The sequence below is a fragment of the Chelonoidis abingdonii genome, chromosome 2 (assembly GCF_003597395.2).
Source record: "Chelonoidis abingdonii isolate Lonesome George chromosome 2, CheloAbing_2.0, whole genome shotgun sequence".
Taxonomy (NCBI): domain Eukaryota; kingdom Metazoa; phylum Chordata; order Testudines; family Testudinidae; genus Chelonoidis; species Chelonoidis abingdonii.
Window position 1 is genome coordinate 300767420 of NC_133770.1, and position 15512 is coordinate 300782931.

General features: G+C 60.9%; 1 protein-coding gene across 2 annotated transcripts in view; it reads right to left on the reverse strand.

The window, feature by feature from the left end:
• Positions 1 to 902: 902 nt before the first annotated feature.
• Positions 903 to 15512, reverse strand: part of SLC52A2 (solute carrier family 52 member 2) — a 397658-nt gene continuing 383048 nt past the window's right edge. Inside the window, exons 1-7 of one of the 2 annotated variants that reach the window (XM_032776838.2) lie at positions 14782 to 15020; positions 14428 to 14564; positions 10952 to 11066; positions 10247 to 10385; positions 6439 to 7306; positions 3270 to 3393; positions 903 to 2500 (exon numbers count right to left, since the gene is read on the reverse strand). In XM_032776838.2, the coding sequence (XP_032632729.1) occupies positions 2288 to 2500; positions 3270 to 3393; positions 6439 to 7306; positions 10247 to 10376 (1335 nt within the window). In that variant the 5' untranslated portion in view covers positions 10377 to 10385; positions 10952 to 11066; positions 14428 to 14564; positions 14782 to 15020 and the 3' untranslated portion in view covers positions 903 to 2287. Of the gene's footprint in view, positions 2501 to 3269; positions 3394 to 6438; positions 7307 to 10246; positions 10386 to 10951; positions 11067 to 14427; positions 14565 to 14781; positions 15021 to 15512 lie in introns of those variants that run through there. The other variant, XM_075063324.1, reaches the window with a different exon arrangement.

Genomic DNA, 15512 nt, shown 5'->3' on the forward strand with positions numbered 1-15512 from the left:
GGACAGCTCCTGACGCTCAGCAGCCAGACCCACCCAAGGCCCAGAGCTGGCCACGGTGCTGCCCCTGGGCACCACTAACCGGGGAGCTCTTGGAGCTGCCTGGGCCACGCTGAAGGTGTACTGCACCCCCTTGGAGCCAGGCTTCCTGCCTGCCCGGGCCCCCTGTCATGCAGTAGGGTCTGTCTGTGTGGGGGATGGGATAGCCGGGAGGACTTTAGATGAGGGACAGGATTTTTAAGCCTGTAACCTGAGCCAGGTAGGGGAGGAGGGTGTCAGCACCTTTGCCCAGGAGGACAAAGGAAGGGGCCAGCTGGAGGAAGGGCAGTTCAGTTTTGGTTTTGGGCTGGGTGATTGGAATTCAGGGAATCCTTTGTCCATGCACCCTGAACCCCCAGAAGGACTCGATTGAGGGGTCCCGGCTGTGCCTACAAGCTCTGCTGTAACCTGCATTCCTGTTGTCCAATAAACCTTCTGTTTTACTGACTGGCTGAGAGTCACTGTGAGTCCCAGGAAGAGGGGTGCAGGACTGGACTCCCCCACACTCCGTGACACCCCCACACAACTGCAGCCCTCCCTGGGCCAGGAGCCTCAGGCAGGCTTGGCCCTCCGGCTGGGAGCCACCTGCCCGGGGCCTGGCACACATGGGGCTTTCCAGGGCAGGCTTACACCCCAGTAGCTGCACGAGAACGGCCAGACTGCATCAGACCAGTGTCTTGTCAGCCGACAGGGATCGGAGCCAGGTGCCCCAGGGGGAACGAACAGGGAATCACCAAGTGATCCATCCCAGAACGGCGCCATGACTTATTATCCGTGCAGCCATGCAGCTGGCTCCGGTCCTCCCAGGGGGACACACAGGCCCCAGGCTGGAGCCCCTGTCCAGGGACACCAGTGCCAAGCCCCAGTGATTGGGATAAGGTTTATTCCTGCTCCACCCCTCCATGGCCCACAGCGGTGGGGAGTCGGTGTCTACACAAAATCACCATATTTCTACTGCTGTGGAGACAGATCGTCGCCCGCCCAGCCCCGTGGAGCCCAGCAGGAGCCAGTAAGACGCAGAGGCCTGAGCACACCAGGCAGCATGCGCCTACAGGCCTGGCTTAGGAGACCGCCCCCCCTCCCCCAAGGCTGAGGGTTCCCTGCTGGCTTTGGTCCCAGGCTGCTCAGGGAACAGAGCACCTCCCCCCCATGCAATGAGGAACCCCCATCTCCCCACTGCAGTTTGAGTCCCCCCAGCCCGGGCCCACCCAGCCCCGCCTGTTTTTGGAGAGCAGGAGCCATGCAGACCCGCAGAGGTTCAGACAGCTGTTTGCCCCTTGTCCTGCCAAGATAAACTCCCTGGGCTGAGGCCAACCAGCTCCTGTGCTGGAGAAAAGGCTGCTAGGAGTGAACCATGGGGCCAGCTGGGCATCTGGGATCCATCCTGAAGGCGGGGCACAGGCCCCAGCTCTGGGGCACAGGCTGCAATGGCTGGGATCAGAGATCAGCCCCTCCCCGAGCTCCCCCTGCTAAGTGTTGGCTCTGCAGTGAGCAGAATTCCCTGGGGGCTACCACAGCACAGAGGGTACTGAACTCAGGGCAGCCCAGCCGCAGGCTGGCAGGTCACACCCGCCAGATCCCCTGGTGCTGGGGTGCAGTGTTTGGCGGGGCCCCGGGTCGGAGGGCGGGGGCAGGGCGGGGGAAGGGACGCCCAGGGTTAACGTGTACTGAGAGCACTGGGCAGGGGCTGGGGCGGCTGCACAGCGAGTGGAATGGCGCTGGAGAAGGGCGCCCAGCGGCTCCATCCAGTCAGCAGCCATTGCTGTGGGAGGGAGGAACCCATGGAACCTGGTCCTGCGCCACAGGGGCCCCCAACTCTGACATTCGGACACCGGCGGCAGCACCAGCAAAGGGCCCCCCCACCCCAGCCCCAGCTCAGTGCGTCCTAAACTCTGCCGGAGAAGCATGAATGCAGCAGCTGCCAGCCTAGGGAAACAGGCCACAAGGCAGGGCTGCTACCCCTCTCCCCAAGCAGCAGGGCTGGGCAGGCCTCCTGGTGCCTGGTCCATATGATAGCACGACTGGCCCACGGGCCTGCTCCAAGCAGCAGGGGAGAGCAGAGGCTCGCAACTGACCAGGGGCACCACGGGCTTCTCCTCTGAAGCATCAGCTACTGGCCAGGAGCTGCAGGACAAGCCGGCCCAGCGCTCTGAACCCTCTACAGCAATTCTTACGTCCCCAAGGCAGAGGCCAGCTGGTGCCAGCTCCAGCCGGGCAGAGCCCCCCACAGGGCCGCTGTGTCCTGCCCCGCTCATGCCCTGCAGCTGTCGGTACAGTCCTGCCCGCTCTGGAAGAGATGATAGATGCTGACGAGGGGGAACATGGCCAGGGCGCCCACCAGGGAGCCCGCCTGGATGACCGCTCCACACCACACCAGCGCCGCGTGCCCAGCCTCGTGCAGCAGGCTGCCGATCACCACCTTGAGGTAGGAGAAGAGGCCCAGGAACAGGATCCAGGACAGCACCTGTTGGGGAGAGACAGGGCCTCAGCCACCTCGCCAGCATGGGGGCCAACCACAGCGACCCAAGGGAACCCATGGGTCGTGACAGGCAGGACTAACACAGTCATCCCCTTCTCCTGGGCCAGAAACCCTCAGAGCAAACAGGCCCGGAGGCCGGCTGAGAACCAGGGGTCACTTGCCAGCGGCAGGTGGAGGGGGAGGCGCTCGCCAGCCCCTGGGGATCCCGGGCATTGTCTGGACCCCCAGACACTTCACCAGCCCTGTGAGCCTGGTATCAGACCAGGGCCAGCTCCAGGCACCCGCGAAGGAAGCAGGTGCTTGGGGTGGCCAATGAGAAGGGGTGGCATATCCCTCAGTCCCTCTCTGAGCTGCCGCTGAAAAGAAAGAGAGGGAGCGAGGGGCCTGCCGCTGAAGAACGGAGTGGCACCACTGAGCTGCTGCCGATCGGCTTTATCTTCTTTTCTTTCCTTCACTTCACCGCTTGGGGCGGCAAAAAAGCTGGAGCCGGCCCTGTATCAGACACCTGGGGACTGAACCCAAGAAGCAGCACAGGGCAGGAGAGGCAGAACAGGAGGCCGTGGGAGGAGACCGGAGGGATGTTTCCCAAGGGCCCTGGGAAGCCCTGTCAGGTAGAGGCTGACTGGTCGGTGCCCCAGAGATCAGCCCCTGGAGCAAAGCCGCAGCCCACCAGCAGGGGACGCTCTGACGGCTCCTTTGCAGCCAGGTGCAGCGGCCCCCAGAGAGCCCGGGGCCCGAACTCCATCCTACTCACCACCAGGGCGACTCCTGCAGCACTGCCCAGCAGCGGAGGGCAGGGGCTGAGCACGGCCAGCACCATCAGATAGACTGCAAAGATGCCTCCCAGCACAGAGATGACGCTCAAGCCCACCACTGACCTGGGGGTAGAGAGAAGGCAAACGAGGGTCAGTCGCGGGCCAGGGGGGCCAATGAGGCAAGTGGGGGCAGGGGACAGGAGCACTGACCTGCTGTCTGAGCAGCACCGGGTACTGCCAGGGTCAGAGCGGCGCATCCGCTCCATACGTTAGACTGGGCAGCACTTCCTGGGGGCGCTAAGTGCTGGCTCTGTGGGGTGTCAGGGAGAGCTCTGAGCAAGACTTGGGGGGATCTGAGAAAGGGACCCCACGATAAGGCCCCTGTTGATTTAGTAACATGCTGGGCGGGACACAACAGTTATTTCATACAAAGTTGGGGCTCAAAGCAGAGCTCTGTAGGGGAGGGATTGAGCTCAGTCCGTTCCCATTGCTGTCGTGTCTACACTGAAGCAGGGCAGCAGCACAACTGCAGCACTTTAGGTACAGCTGTGCCTGACATGGGTATGTGTGTGTGTGTGAGACCACTCGCCCAGCTGGAACAATTCACCCCTCCCCAAGCTGATGGGTCAGCCTGTATCATCTCCATGGGACCTCCTCCTTCAGCTGAGAACATCTCATTGAGATAAATGGGCCACATCACACCTCTCTAAGCCTGCTCCCTGAAGAGCCTCTTCCCCATAGGCTAGGCCAGATTTAGCGCTGTGAGGACGTGTGGGGAGAGGAGGCTCGGAGCAGAGGAGACGTACAGGAAGGGGGGCTCGGAGAACTGGGGGTGTGTGAGGAGAGGGCTCAGAGCAGAGGAGATGTACAGGGAGGGGGGCTCAGAGCACTGGGGGTGTGTGAGGAGAGGGCTCAGAGCAGAGGAGACGTACAGGAAGGGGGGCTCGGAGCAGAGACATACAGGGAGGGGGGCTCAGAGCACTGGGGGTGTGTGAGGAGAGGGCTCGGAGCAGAGGAGACGTACAGGGAGGGGGGCTCGGAGCAGAGATGTACAGGGAGGGGGACTCGGATCATTGGGGGCGTGTGGGAAGGGGGACTCGGAGCAGAGGAGACGTATGGGGAGGGGGACTCGGAGCAGTGGGGGCACGTGGGGAGGGGGCTCAGAGCAGCAGGTGTTTTGGAGGACTCAGAGTAGCAGGAGAGTCTGAGCGGCAGGGAGGTGTTGGACCAATGCAGGGGAAAATGGGGCTGAAAGGAAGGGCCAGAGCTGTGCAATCAGGGCTCTGTCCCCACCCCCCCAGAGCCAGTCAACACGCAGTGTTTATATGTCCCCAGCTGTGTAGTATCTGAGCACCTCAAACCTTCCCAGCATTTATCCTCATCGCAGCCAGGGGAGGCGTGAAGTGGGGAACGGAGATGCAGAGAGATTAAGGAACTTGCCCGAGGTCATCCATCGTGTCTGTGGCGGAGCAGGGAACTGAACTCAGTTCTCCCAAGTTCCAGGGTCTAACCGCTGGGCCAGCCTTCCTCTCAGCCCCCCTTTCCATAAATATCCCCCAACTCCCACGGGCCCCTGCCCGATCAATCTGAGGCCGCCCTCTCCCCATCTGGCAGCTGGAGGGCGTGGGGAGCCCGGCGAGCCCAGAGGCACCGGGCAAGCTCAGAGCGGGGGGCGGGGACATGGTCTCAGTTTTACAAACGTTTAACGTGCACAAGCCCTGGCCCCAGCTTGGCTGCTCGCTAGGGACATCACTGGGGATGACTCAGATACGTGCCGGGCACCCAACTCCGACCACGGCCACCTTGCAGCTGTGACCCACGGCTCCCCTTGCTGGCCCCATCCAGGACCTCCTCCCCCCAGCTGCATCAATGCCCCTCAATCCTGCCCCGCAGCACAGCCCCTCAGGCAGTGGGTGTCAGATGAGGCTGAAGTGTTCTCTGGGGCAAGGGTGAAGGGGGTGTAGGGGAGGAGGCTGGGACACGTTGAGGTTCAACCTGGACAAACCTGATGAGGTTCAACAAGGACAAGTGCAGAGTCCTGCACTTAGGATGGAAGAATCCCATTCACTGCTACAGACTAGGGACCGAGTGGCTAGGCAGCAGTTCTGCAGAAAAGGACCTGGGGGTTACAGTGGACAAGCTGGATATGAGGCAGTAGTGTGCCCTTGTTGCCAAGAACGGATTTTGGGCTGCATTAGTAGGGGCACTGCCAGCAGATCGAGGGACATGATCATTCCCCTCTATTTGACATTGGTGAGGCTGTGCTGGGTCCAGTTTTGGGCCCCACACTACAAGGACGTAGAAAAATTGAAAAGAGTCCAGCGGAGGGCAACAAAAATGATTAGGGGGCTGGAGCACATGACCTATGAGGAGAGGCTGAGGGACCTGGGATTGTTTAGTCTGCAGAAGAGAAGAGAGAGGGGGGATTTGATAGCTGCTTTCAGCTACCTGAAGGGGGTTCCAAAGAGGATGGAGCTGGGCTGTTCTCAGTGGTGACAGATGACAGAACAAGGAGCAATGGTCTCAAGTTGCAGTGGAGGAGGTTTAGGTTGGATATTACGAAAAACTTTTTCCCTGGGAGGGTGGTAAAGCACTGGAATGGGTTCCCGAGGGAGGTGGTGGAATCTCCTTCCTTAGAGGTTTTTAAGGCCCGGCTTGACAAAGCCCTGGCTGGCAAGGACGGCTTTAGGCCTATTCCACCAATTCCCCCGAATCGGGCCCCACACCTAAGAGGGCCCCATGCCCAGTGAGAATCCCTTCCCTGGCTAGGGGCACCTTTTTAATTTTTACACACCTGGTGGCGCTGAGTCTTCGGCGGTGGGTCCTTCGCTTGCTCTGGGTCTTCGGTGGCACTTCAGTGGTGGGTCCTTCAGTGCAGCCAAAGACCTGGAGAGAGTGGACGACCCACCACCGAAGTGCCGCCGAAGACTCGGAGCACCGCCCAGTGAGTACAAGCCCCACGTGTTTTTTTTAACTTTTTTTTTTTTAAGTCATCCCTGCTGGGGCCCCGCCAAAACTGTTGGAATTGGGCCCCGCACTTCCTAAAGCTGGCCCTGCTGGCTGGGATGATTTAGTTGGGCTTGGTCCTGCTTTGAGCAGGGGGTAGGACTAGCTGAGCTCCTGAGGTCCCTTCCAACCTTGCGATTCTGATTCTGTGCCCTGCCCTACCTGCAGAGCACAAACATGGCAACGAAGCAGGCCACGGGGTTGGCGATGTTGCTGAGCACCACGGAGAGGTGGTAGGCCGTGCTCCCATAGGGCAGGCAGGAGTAGCTCTGCACCGACGGCAGCACGCCGTTGGTCAGCGCATTGGAGACGCCCAGCAGCACCAGCAGGTAGATGTTCCGGCCTGTCCAGAAGGAGGCGGGCTGGGCCGGGGGGTGGGCGCCCTTGGCGATCTCCGTGGCGCTGTCCGACGTGGGGGTGCCGTCCTGCAGCGGGAAGGACTCCTCCGTCTCCACGCTGCCCTTGGAAGAGCTCTCCTGGCAGGCAGGGGAGCTGCTGGCGCGGCGGCGCTGCAGAATCAGGCCCAGGAAGGCAAGTGCCGAGATAGCGAGCATGGCGGACAGCAGCCAGAAGTAGGTGTCCGCGGGGAAGTTCTCCTCCAGGTAGTGGGGCTGGGAGCCGTTGCCGGAGGTGGCGTTGCGGCACTCCAGCTTGCCCACCCCTTGGGCCAGTGCCAGAACGCAGGGGAAGAGGGCGCTCAGGCCCTGGCCCACGAAGAAGGTGCGGATGAACTGCTGGGGGAACTGGTACATGAAGGGCAGGAAGGTGACGTTGGAGGTGCAGCAGACGAAGGCCAGGAGGAAGGCCAGGAGCAGGAAGGCCAGGCTGTGGGGCTCCCCCGCCACCGTCACCGTCCGGTGCCAGAAGAGAGCCAGGAAGAGGGCCGCTACAACACACAGCACCTGGATGGCGTGGATGACCCAGCGCTCCTTCAGCCGCCCAGGGGCCAGCTTGTGAGCCAGGGTGACAGCGATGGGGCCCACGTTCCCCAGGGCGATGAGCACTGAGAGGTAGGCAGGGAGATTCCAGCCTGCAGGGGAGAGAGACAGCGCTAGTAACACCTGACATCCCGAGCCCTTCGCCCGGCAGGGCGGCCGGACCCTTGGTGTGCCAGGCACTCCAGGGCCCAGCCCTGAGTGGTGCTGCCTGCAATTCTGTGCCCTTCTATTGCAGGCGACTAGAGCCGCCTCACGCCCCGCAGACCAGTACATGCCCCCCCTTGCTGGAGAGGGATGCAGAGGCTGCAGACTTCAGGGAAGCACCCCGAAGGGGCCAGTGCGTGGGTTTTGTGTCATCCCAGCTCTGGTTGGGAGGAGACAAAGTCAGTGCTCCCATGGGGGTGCTGCAGCCTTCTGTGGGATTAACACAGCACAGCACAGGCCTAGCTGGGGAGAAAGGAGCCCATGGGCTGATCTCCCAGCAGAGAGCACGACCGGGGGGCAGGGGGGACGGGGCAGAGCAGATGCGGGTCCTCCTGCAGCTAACGAAACGCTGCTACCAAGGCAAGTCGCAGAGCTTTGCTGCTGCCCCCCATCCCAACCCACGCTCCCCCCGCCCCCCAGCACTGGGCCTACATGGAGACGCTGCACTGTGAGATGGTCCTGGGGGCCAGTGGGGACCGGTCGAGCCCCAGCCAGCCCGGGCTGCAGGCTGCTAGTGGCAGGGGCCAGGCGAGGGCATGCGTGTGGGGGGCTGTGGGGGAATTCCAGAGGGGGAATCCAGCTGTGACGCGGGGAGGCTCAGGCACACACTCCCTTGGCACAGCCAGGTAACACCACCAGCCCCTGGCAGTGCGTAGCTGGGAACACCATGTGCCCACAGCAGGTGCAGAGGCAGCCTTCAGGTGGGCAGCCCTGGCACAATGCTGAGACAGAGACAAGTAGGGAACCAGGCCTCCAGCATCCTCAATAGCCCCCCAGGGGAAGCACAGGAGCCTGCCCGAGGCCCCAGGATGCTGCCTGTGCAGAGTGTGGGGCTGGCCTGACAGCCTCCCACCCCAGGGCTCCCTTGCCATGGCCCAAGGAGCACTTGCGGGTGACCTGCAGGGGCTGGCAGCCAGCAAGGCAGGCTGTGTGACAGAGGCGAGCCTGGAGCCGTGGGGGACCCCACAGAGGAGAGTGGAGGCACCACAGGGAGCAGGGGAAGGGGAGAACAGGACCCCCAGGAGGTGGGGTAGCATGTGCGCGGGGGACCAAATGTGGGCATGACGGGGTGGGGAGGGGAGGTGGCTGGCTTGTGCATGCAGAGTGGCAGAGAAGGGCAGACAGGAGGGGAGTTGAACCAGGAACAAAAGGAGACTGGAAATCCCCCAGCTTCTCCTCCGCTGTCTCTGCCGGGAAGGGGGGCGGCGGGAGGCGCTGCCAGAATCGCCAAGATGTGCCACCCCACCCATGGAAGCATTTGGAACCCCCGAGGCTGGCTACTCCTAGCCAATCTGGCTACGGCAGAGGTGAGCGGGCCCATCTGCCCGGCGGCTCAGCGAGTTCCTCTGGGACCGATCAAAGGGTGAAGAGCAGCCTCCCTGCACTCGTGGCTTCGCTGTGGCAGGGCCGTGCGTGGGGCAGGTGCAGATCACCGCGGCGCTACAGGCACCCCGGCACAATCTCTCCCGAGCAGGAACAGAGCGTCACCCGTTTGGGGAGTGGGAGGGGGTGGAAGTGGAACAGCCCTGCCTACTGCTCTTTATCCTGCTGAGCCAACCCCAGCACGCCGGGAACATCCAGTCAGCCCACCCCGATGGCCTTCCCCAGTACGCAGCCAGCATGGCACGCACTAGCCTCCACCCCCGAGAGACGGGCTGAGGGCTGCTCTCCTCGTGGAAGGCCAGGCAGCACCTGCTGGCTCCCAGCACGGAGAGCGGGATAACCCAACCCTCCCCCAGGCAGGGCTTCGCTCGGACACCCAGGGACTCCACAGCTCTTCTTCACTAGGCCGGCCAAGCCCCCATCACATCCGCCCAGCAGCCCGGGAGCAGAACAAAGCTCCCTTGGGGCCTGCGTTCCCAACTCCTACGGCAACCCTGCACTCAGCCAACCCTGGCTGCAATCCAGAGCCCAGAGGGCAGCCGCCCACGTTCACACCAGCAGTGTCCTTGCTGCCTCCCGCTCCACCAAGAACCCGCCAATGATTCCTCCTTCGCCCTGGGCCGTGAAACCCGCTGCAAGCTGGGGGAGCTCGTCCCTTCCTGCCTTTGTTCTCTGTCCGCTCAGCTGGAACGGAACGTGCTGTTTGTTGCCTGGGGCTCTGGGCTGCAGCCTGTGCATCCTTGTGCTCAGCTAGCACAACACGTTCTGCACGCATCCAGGGCAGCACATCTCTGCGCAGCCGGCACCGGACACCGGCCCTCTCTGAGTCCAGGGCACCACCAGGGCCAGAGCCAGCAGGGTTCCAGCTGCTCTTCCGGTGCCTTGCTCGGGCGGGGTAGCAGCAGCTGGGTCAGTCACGATCTGCAGGAGCGTGCCCAGCTTTGGCTCCCATTCTGATCCTTCATGACTTGGGCGGTCGGAGCCACACAGGCTAACGCAGCATTAGGAGGCCGTACACTGCTGGGGATGGGCTAAGTGAGAACCCCTCACAGGCCTTACACCCCTGGGGAGGGGCTCAGTGAGAACCCCTCACCCCTCAGAGGCCTTACACCCCTGGGGAAGGGCTAAGTGAGAACCCCTAGTCGCTGAACCCCAGACTACCAGGTTCACATGTTTCCCTAGGATGGGGATTGTCTGAGCCCCACCCGCCCCCTTTCACGATCACAGGGATGTTAACCTGTAACTACAGCAATTCCCCATTCAACACTTTCCTCCTCTCCGCTGGCTCCGGGCGCTGTGGCAGCCAGAAGGGAAGATGAATGGCACAGCAGAAGGCAAGATACCTGACCACCCACTGCGGCTGCTCTTACGTGCCAGGTGAAGCCAAGGGCATCATCTTGCTGGGCCCACAGGCTCCGCTTTATCACCACCCATCAACGCCTCACCTTCTGGAAGCCACTTCACCACCACGGGGAGCTCCACCCACAAGGAGTTCACGGAGACCCAGGAGCCCATTCCGAAAAGGGCCACCAGCACGTGGGTGACCATGGCCTGGCCCATCACAGAGGCAGCCATCCTCTCACCCTGGCAACAGAGAAGAGAACAAGGTCCAGTTCAGCTAATCCACTGGTGAATAGTGCCAGCTCTGAGGGGATTCCAGATGGGGTCCCTGGCTCCCGGGGCAGGCGTGCTGCAGCAGAGAGGGCTCAGAGCCAGGGAGAACGGGGTGGGAAGGAGAACCTGGCATAGGAGTCAGCAGACGGACAGGCTCAGTACATGCACAGAGCCGGGCAGACTTCCTACACACAGCCCTATCCGTCCAGCCTGCCTCACGCCTCTCCCAGGGGCTCAGTCTGTATGACTGGCAGGGGAGGTCAAGCTCCATGGCCCAGCCCGTCCCCTGTCTGCAAGGGCCTAACAGCAAACAGCTGGTCACGGTGGCAATCTCAGGTCTGAGCATTTGGCCACTAGGAACAGGCCACGACCAGTGAGTCAGGGTCTGTCTGTGACTAAGGGGGAAGATTCTACATCTCCCTCAATTGATTCCTATGAGGCAGCAAGGGCTGTCTCCACCCCACCCGTGTTCCCTCTCGCTGGGCAGCTGGTAAGCAGAGGGGTGGGGAGAACAGGGGGTTTGTACTTGGGGTTACCTGATAGGCTAGTGGATCCAAAACCGAATTGCTCCCAACAGCCCGAGCTATGCCAGGCGAAGGGCAAGGAGGAGTCCAGAGCTGCCGGAGCAAGGATCCCCACAGCCAGCCATCGCTGAAAGAGACAACATCCTTCACCAGAGCGCCAACTGCTGGGTGTGCTGGGGCTGGAACTGTCCTACCAGAGCCCAGCGCTGAACTCCAGTGGCCAGGGCCTGAGAAGGGGTGGTGCTGTGGGACAATGCATGGAGCGTGCACGTCCGAACCCTGCTGTTCAACCTCTCAGCACGATTGTAAGCCAGTGAGCTGAATGCAACAAGCCAATGGTCAATTTCCATTTGCACTGTCAGAGCCCAGGGCAGAGTTGCAGGCAGGCTCCAGGGGCGCTGACAGCTGGGCAAGGCCCTCAGGAGTGGGGCAGCTGCAGGGCTGTGGGGCACTGGCAGAGCTGTCTTCATACCCTCTATTCCGGCTTTTGACTCAGGCTCCAGAGCAGCTGTGGGACCCACTCCCTGCACCTTTCTGTGCCCTGTGTCCGTCCTGACCAGACCTGCTGTGGGGCAGAACCCTGGGTCCTCCAGTAGCACGTGGACTGACCACCCCACACATGCTAAATCACAGCCAGAGCACCGGGGTAGGAGGGTGGCAAGTCCTGCTATGGAGCAGGCAGCTGGGGAGGCTGATTGATTAGACCCACTGGACGGCCAGGGTGAGTCTGGGCTTTACGCAGATCTCAGCGGTGGGGAGATCCCCCCCATAAAACACTAAGAGTGGCCCGGCCCATCCTCCATGGCCCAGTGGGGGGGCAGAGCCCATGTGCTCACCCCTGGGCTGGTGGGGAACCTCAGACTGCTCTGCAGTGACTCCTCCGGCTGACCAGGAATGATGCCGATGGGTTCCCTGTCCAACCCTCACTGGCTAATAGGAGAGGGCACCCAGTGTAGGCCTGGCAGAGAGAGACTGGCCCCAGTTGGCGCTGAGCGGCGTTCTGCCTATGCTAGCAGTTACAGGGCCCTGAAGAGGGGTGACAGGCTGCTGCAGTTGAGGTGAGAGGAGATGGGAGGCAGGCTGAGGACTCCAGCTCAGGGGAAGTGACCCCAGCAGCCCCCCCGGGGTGGAAATGGACAGCAGGGGGAACGTGGAGAATCAGAGGATGCCAGAGCTCTGGGCAATGAGAGACCTGAGCAGAGGCAAAGATGAGCTATGTGTAGGGAGACTCTCCAGCAAGGCAGAGCGGAGCGGAGGTGCAGCTATGGGCGTGTGATCAGCACAAGACTAGGAGCTAAGGCTGAGAGATCCAGTGCCCATGACTGGGACACGGGGCAGTGAGAAGATAAAGGAACCTGCTGATCCTTGTTCTTCCCAAGCCCCTGGAGAAAGGGTCTCTGCAGCCTCCAGCCGTATCACCTGGGGTGTTACAACTACAGCGTTAGCTCCCCAAGCTGAGAGAGGCTGGGGAGGTAAAGAGACCACTGCAAACCCCGTCCAGTGACCAGTGAGCAGAACACGAGGGCCATCAAGTACGGAGGGGACACAGCGCAGCAGGGGGCCCAGCGGGGCACAGAGCCACTGGAGCTTGGCCTGGATTCCTACATAATAGTATAGCCCGCTGGATGCCCCACACCTTCATAGTGACCTTACCTGCCCCCCAATGACCTCCCTGCTGCCACCCGTCCCAGATCTAGCTCTCTAGCCACCCTCCTCCCCACTGACTCTCGCCTGTCATCACCCTGCTCCATACCCACATCAGCTCAGCGTCAGGCTGGGATGGAAAACACCCTGTATTCACACCCTAGACACCCTGTAATCCTCTGTGCACCAAGGGGCCTTCTTCACCAGTCGAATGAACTTTAACTGGGGGTAACTCTCAGGGAAATGCAGTTCAAGGATGATTGAATTGTAAAAGTGAGGGGCAAAGTCACACCCAGTTCTCTCTCCCTGTCCATCTCTCTGTTCCACCAAAGATAACAGACGGCAAAAGGAACAGTCTGTGGACTTTGGAAGCAGACCCTGGCCTCCAAGTCTGGTCAGCAACTGACTGAAAACATGCAGGATGGGACTTCACCGGGACCCACGTCTAGTTTGTAAACGTTTCATCTTTCTCTCGGTTGTAAGAATTTCCGACTCTAATGCCTTATGCTGATATTCACTTAAAATCTCCCTCTTTGTAAATAAGCAAACTTGTTTCATTCTTTAATTAAAAGGAATCCAGCATTGTGAATTGGCTGGGTAACTTCATTTACGGGAGCAGACTGTTGTATTCTGAGGAGAGGGCTGGACAGTGCAGAACAAGCTTTGTGTGTGCGTTGGGGGGCAGGGGGTTAATCCAGGACTGGGGGTGTGCTGGGATCACCCTGCAGCTTGTAACCAAGGCTCCTGGCAGCCAGAATGTGGCTGATGTTTGCTGACAGGCTGCCGGGGTCCAAGCTGCTGGCCCAGGGCTGCGGCCACACGCGGCCACACACACACACAATCTCTCTCTCTCTCAGGGTGTGACCTGCGTGCCGGCAGGCTGTTTCTGAGAAGCCCAGGTTGGGAGCTACAGCAGCAAAGCACTGGGAGGCACCCCAGGTTGCAGGGCAAGTGGTGACACAGCCCCTCACTGCTCCAGATTGCAACCTGGAATGTCCTACAGGCTTCTCATCCTCACAGCCAGCCTGATGCTGCTTCCTCTAACCCCTCCAGGGTGTTAATCTCAGGGGGCCATAGGACAAGGTAAGTCACTGAAGTGTTACTGGAGCAAGAGTCCCATTTGCAACCTTGGGAGGACCTGCTGGTAGTCGCCCTGTGGCAGCCGGCACAGAGCGGGCATTTCAGAAGTCAGGATGGTGGATCCCTTTGGAATCCAGCGATTAAAAAGAGCCTCCTGCTCAACTGCACTGATACAGAATGGGAGTGAGGAGCAACTGGCTGTTCCTATTACAAGGGAAGAGTGGGTAAGTCAAAAATGCAGAGCTGCCCCAGAAATCAACCCAGCCCAGCATGTCTCAGGGATTCAGGTTCTGCCAACCTCCCTGCTCTCTGCCTCGTCAAAAGCTCTTCAGGGCACAGAACATGCTGAGCGCCAGGTGCTGGAATAAGAGCATCTAGCACCTCGACAAACCTCGCCCTGCTCCTTACCCGCAGGCAGCATGCGCTGTGCCCATTGTGCAATGAGGCTGAAGGAAGTTGTGCAATGGGAGTTTCTGAGTGGGCAGAGATCCATCCACTCCCAGTTTAACATGACAGCTGCCAACATCAGCCCTGGTTGCAGAGCTATCAGCAGCTTTCAGATCCACCCCTGGCACTGATCTCCCTGCCTTCCTGCCGCAGGAAGCTGAGAGTCTGCTCCACAGACCAGGACTTCCTTTAACCTGAGCTAAATGGACCTGCCACTAGTGTCCCTGTGTAACTCCAGGGGCTCAGATTATGGGAGAAAGAAGAAGGCTGAACAGACCAGTTCACGTTCATCCTGGTGCTAAATTACCCCATCGTACCTTTGGCCATCCTCAGTCTTCTCTGCAGCCTCAGGAGATGCTTCCTTACGGTTGGGAGGCAGCCAGACAGCTCATAAGATGAGACTCCAGCACCACTCAAGGTCGCCAACACCTCCTGAATTCCCTCCCAGCAAGTCCTGGAAATGGAGAGTCCAGCAGCATGAGACACCATCTCTGGCAGCACAAGTGGCCCTTCCCATGGTCACACTCACACCCATCTGGAGCTGAGGCTCTCATGCACTTTAGGAACCTTGCTGAATTTCATGAACCCGCAGTCACTCCCTCCTCTAAATCATTCACCCGGCCACGAGACAGCCCAGGGCCTAGCACCCAAACAAGTCACCCACTATTAACCTCTATCCAAACAGGCCAGCTGCTGCTCACCACAGCTCCCTTTCCCCCAGCGGCCAACATACCACAAGGCTCCCCTCCTACCAGGGGTTACTCATTTCCCTGACAGCTTTTTATGGAGACGCCTTATCAAAAGTGTTGTGAAATCCCCACCCAGCACCTAATGGCCCCTCTTCTCCGCTAGTTTATTGGCTTCTTCTGAGAAGCCCAGCCAGCCGGTCAGAGATACCTGACTGAGGACTGAGCTGGCTGGGTCCAGACCAGTGACCCCCCACCCCTTACGGCCTGCGTTATATGCAGCGCATCTCAGCCAGGGCAGGTGCACCCCAGGGGTACTGAGGGGGCTTGCGCAGGTCCATCGCCTCAGCTAGATATTTGCCTAGTTTTACAGCAGGCTCCAGAAAAAGCCCCAGGGAATCAGGCCAAACTCAGAGCTCACCCCTGGGAATGGGAACAGCAGCTTTGCCCGGCCCTGGCCCGGCCCTGGCCTGGCCCTGCCGGGCTGGGGGGTTTTGGACGCGAGCGGAGGCGAGACCTGGGGGCAGCGCAGACCAGTCCGACTGCTCAAGGGGGCAGGAGCCTGGGAGGAGCCGGCGCCGCTGGGCCATACAACGGCCGACGAGCGTCTCCCAGCAGCTGGCCGGGCTCTGGCTACGGCGGACTGGGGGCCCTGGGGGCCTTCCCAGGCCGGGCTCCTGGCTCGGCTCGGCTCGGCTCGGCTCGGCCCTGCCCGG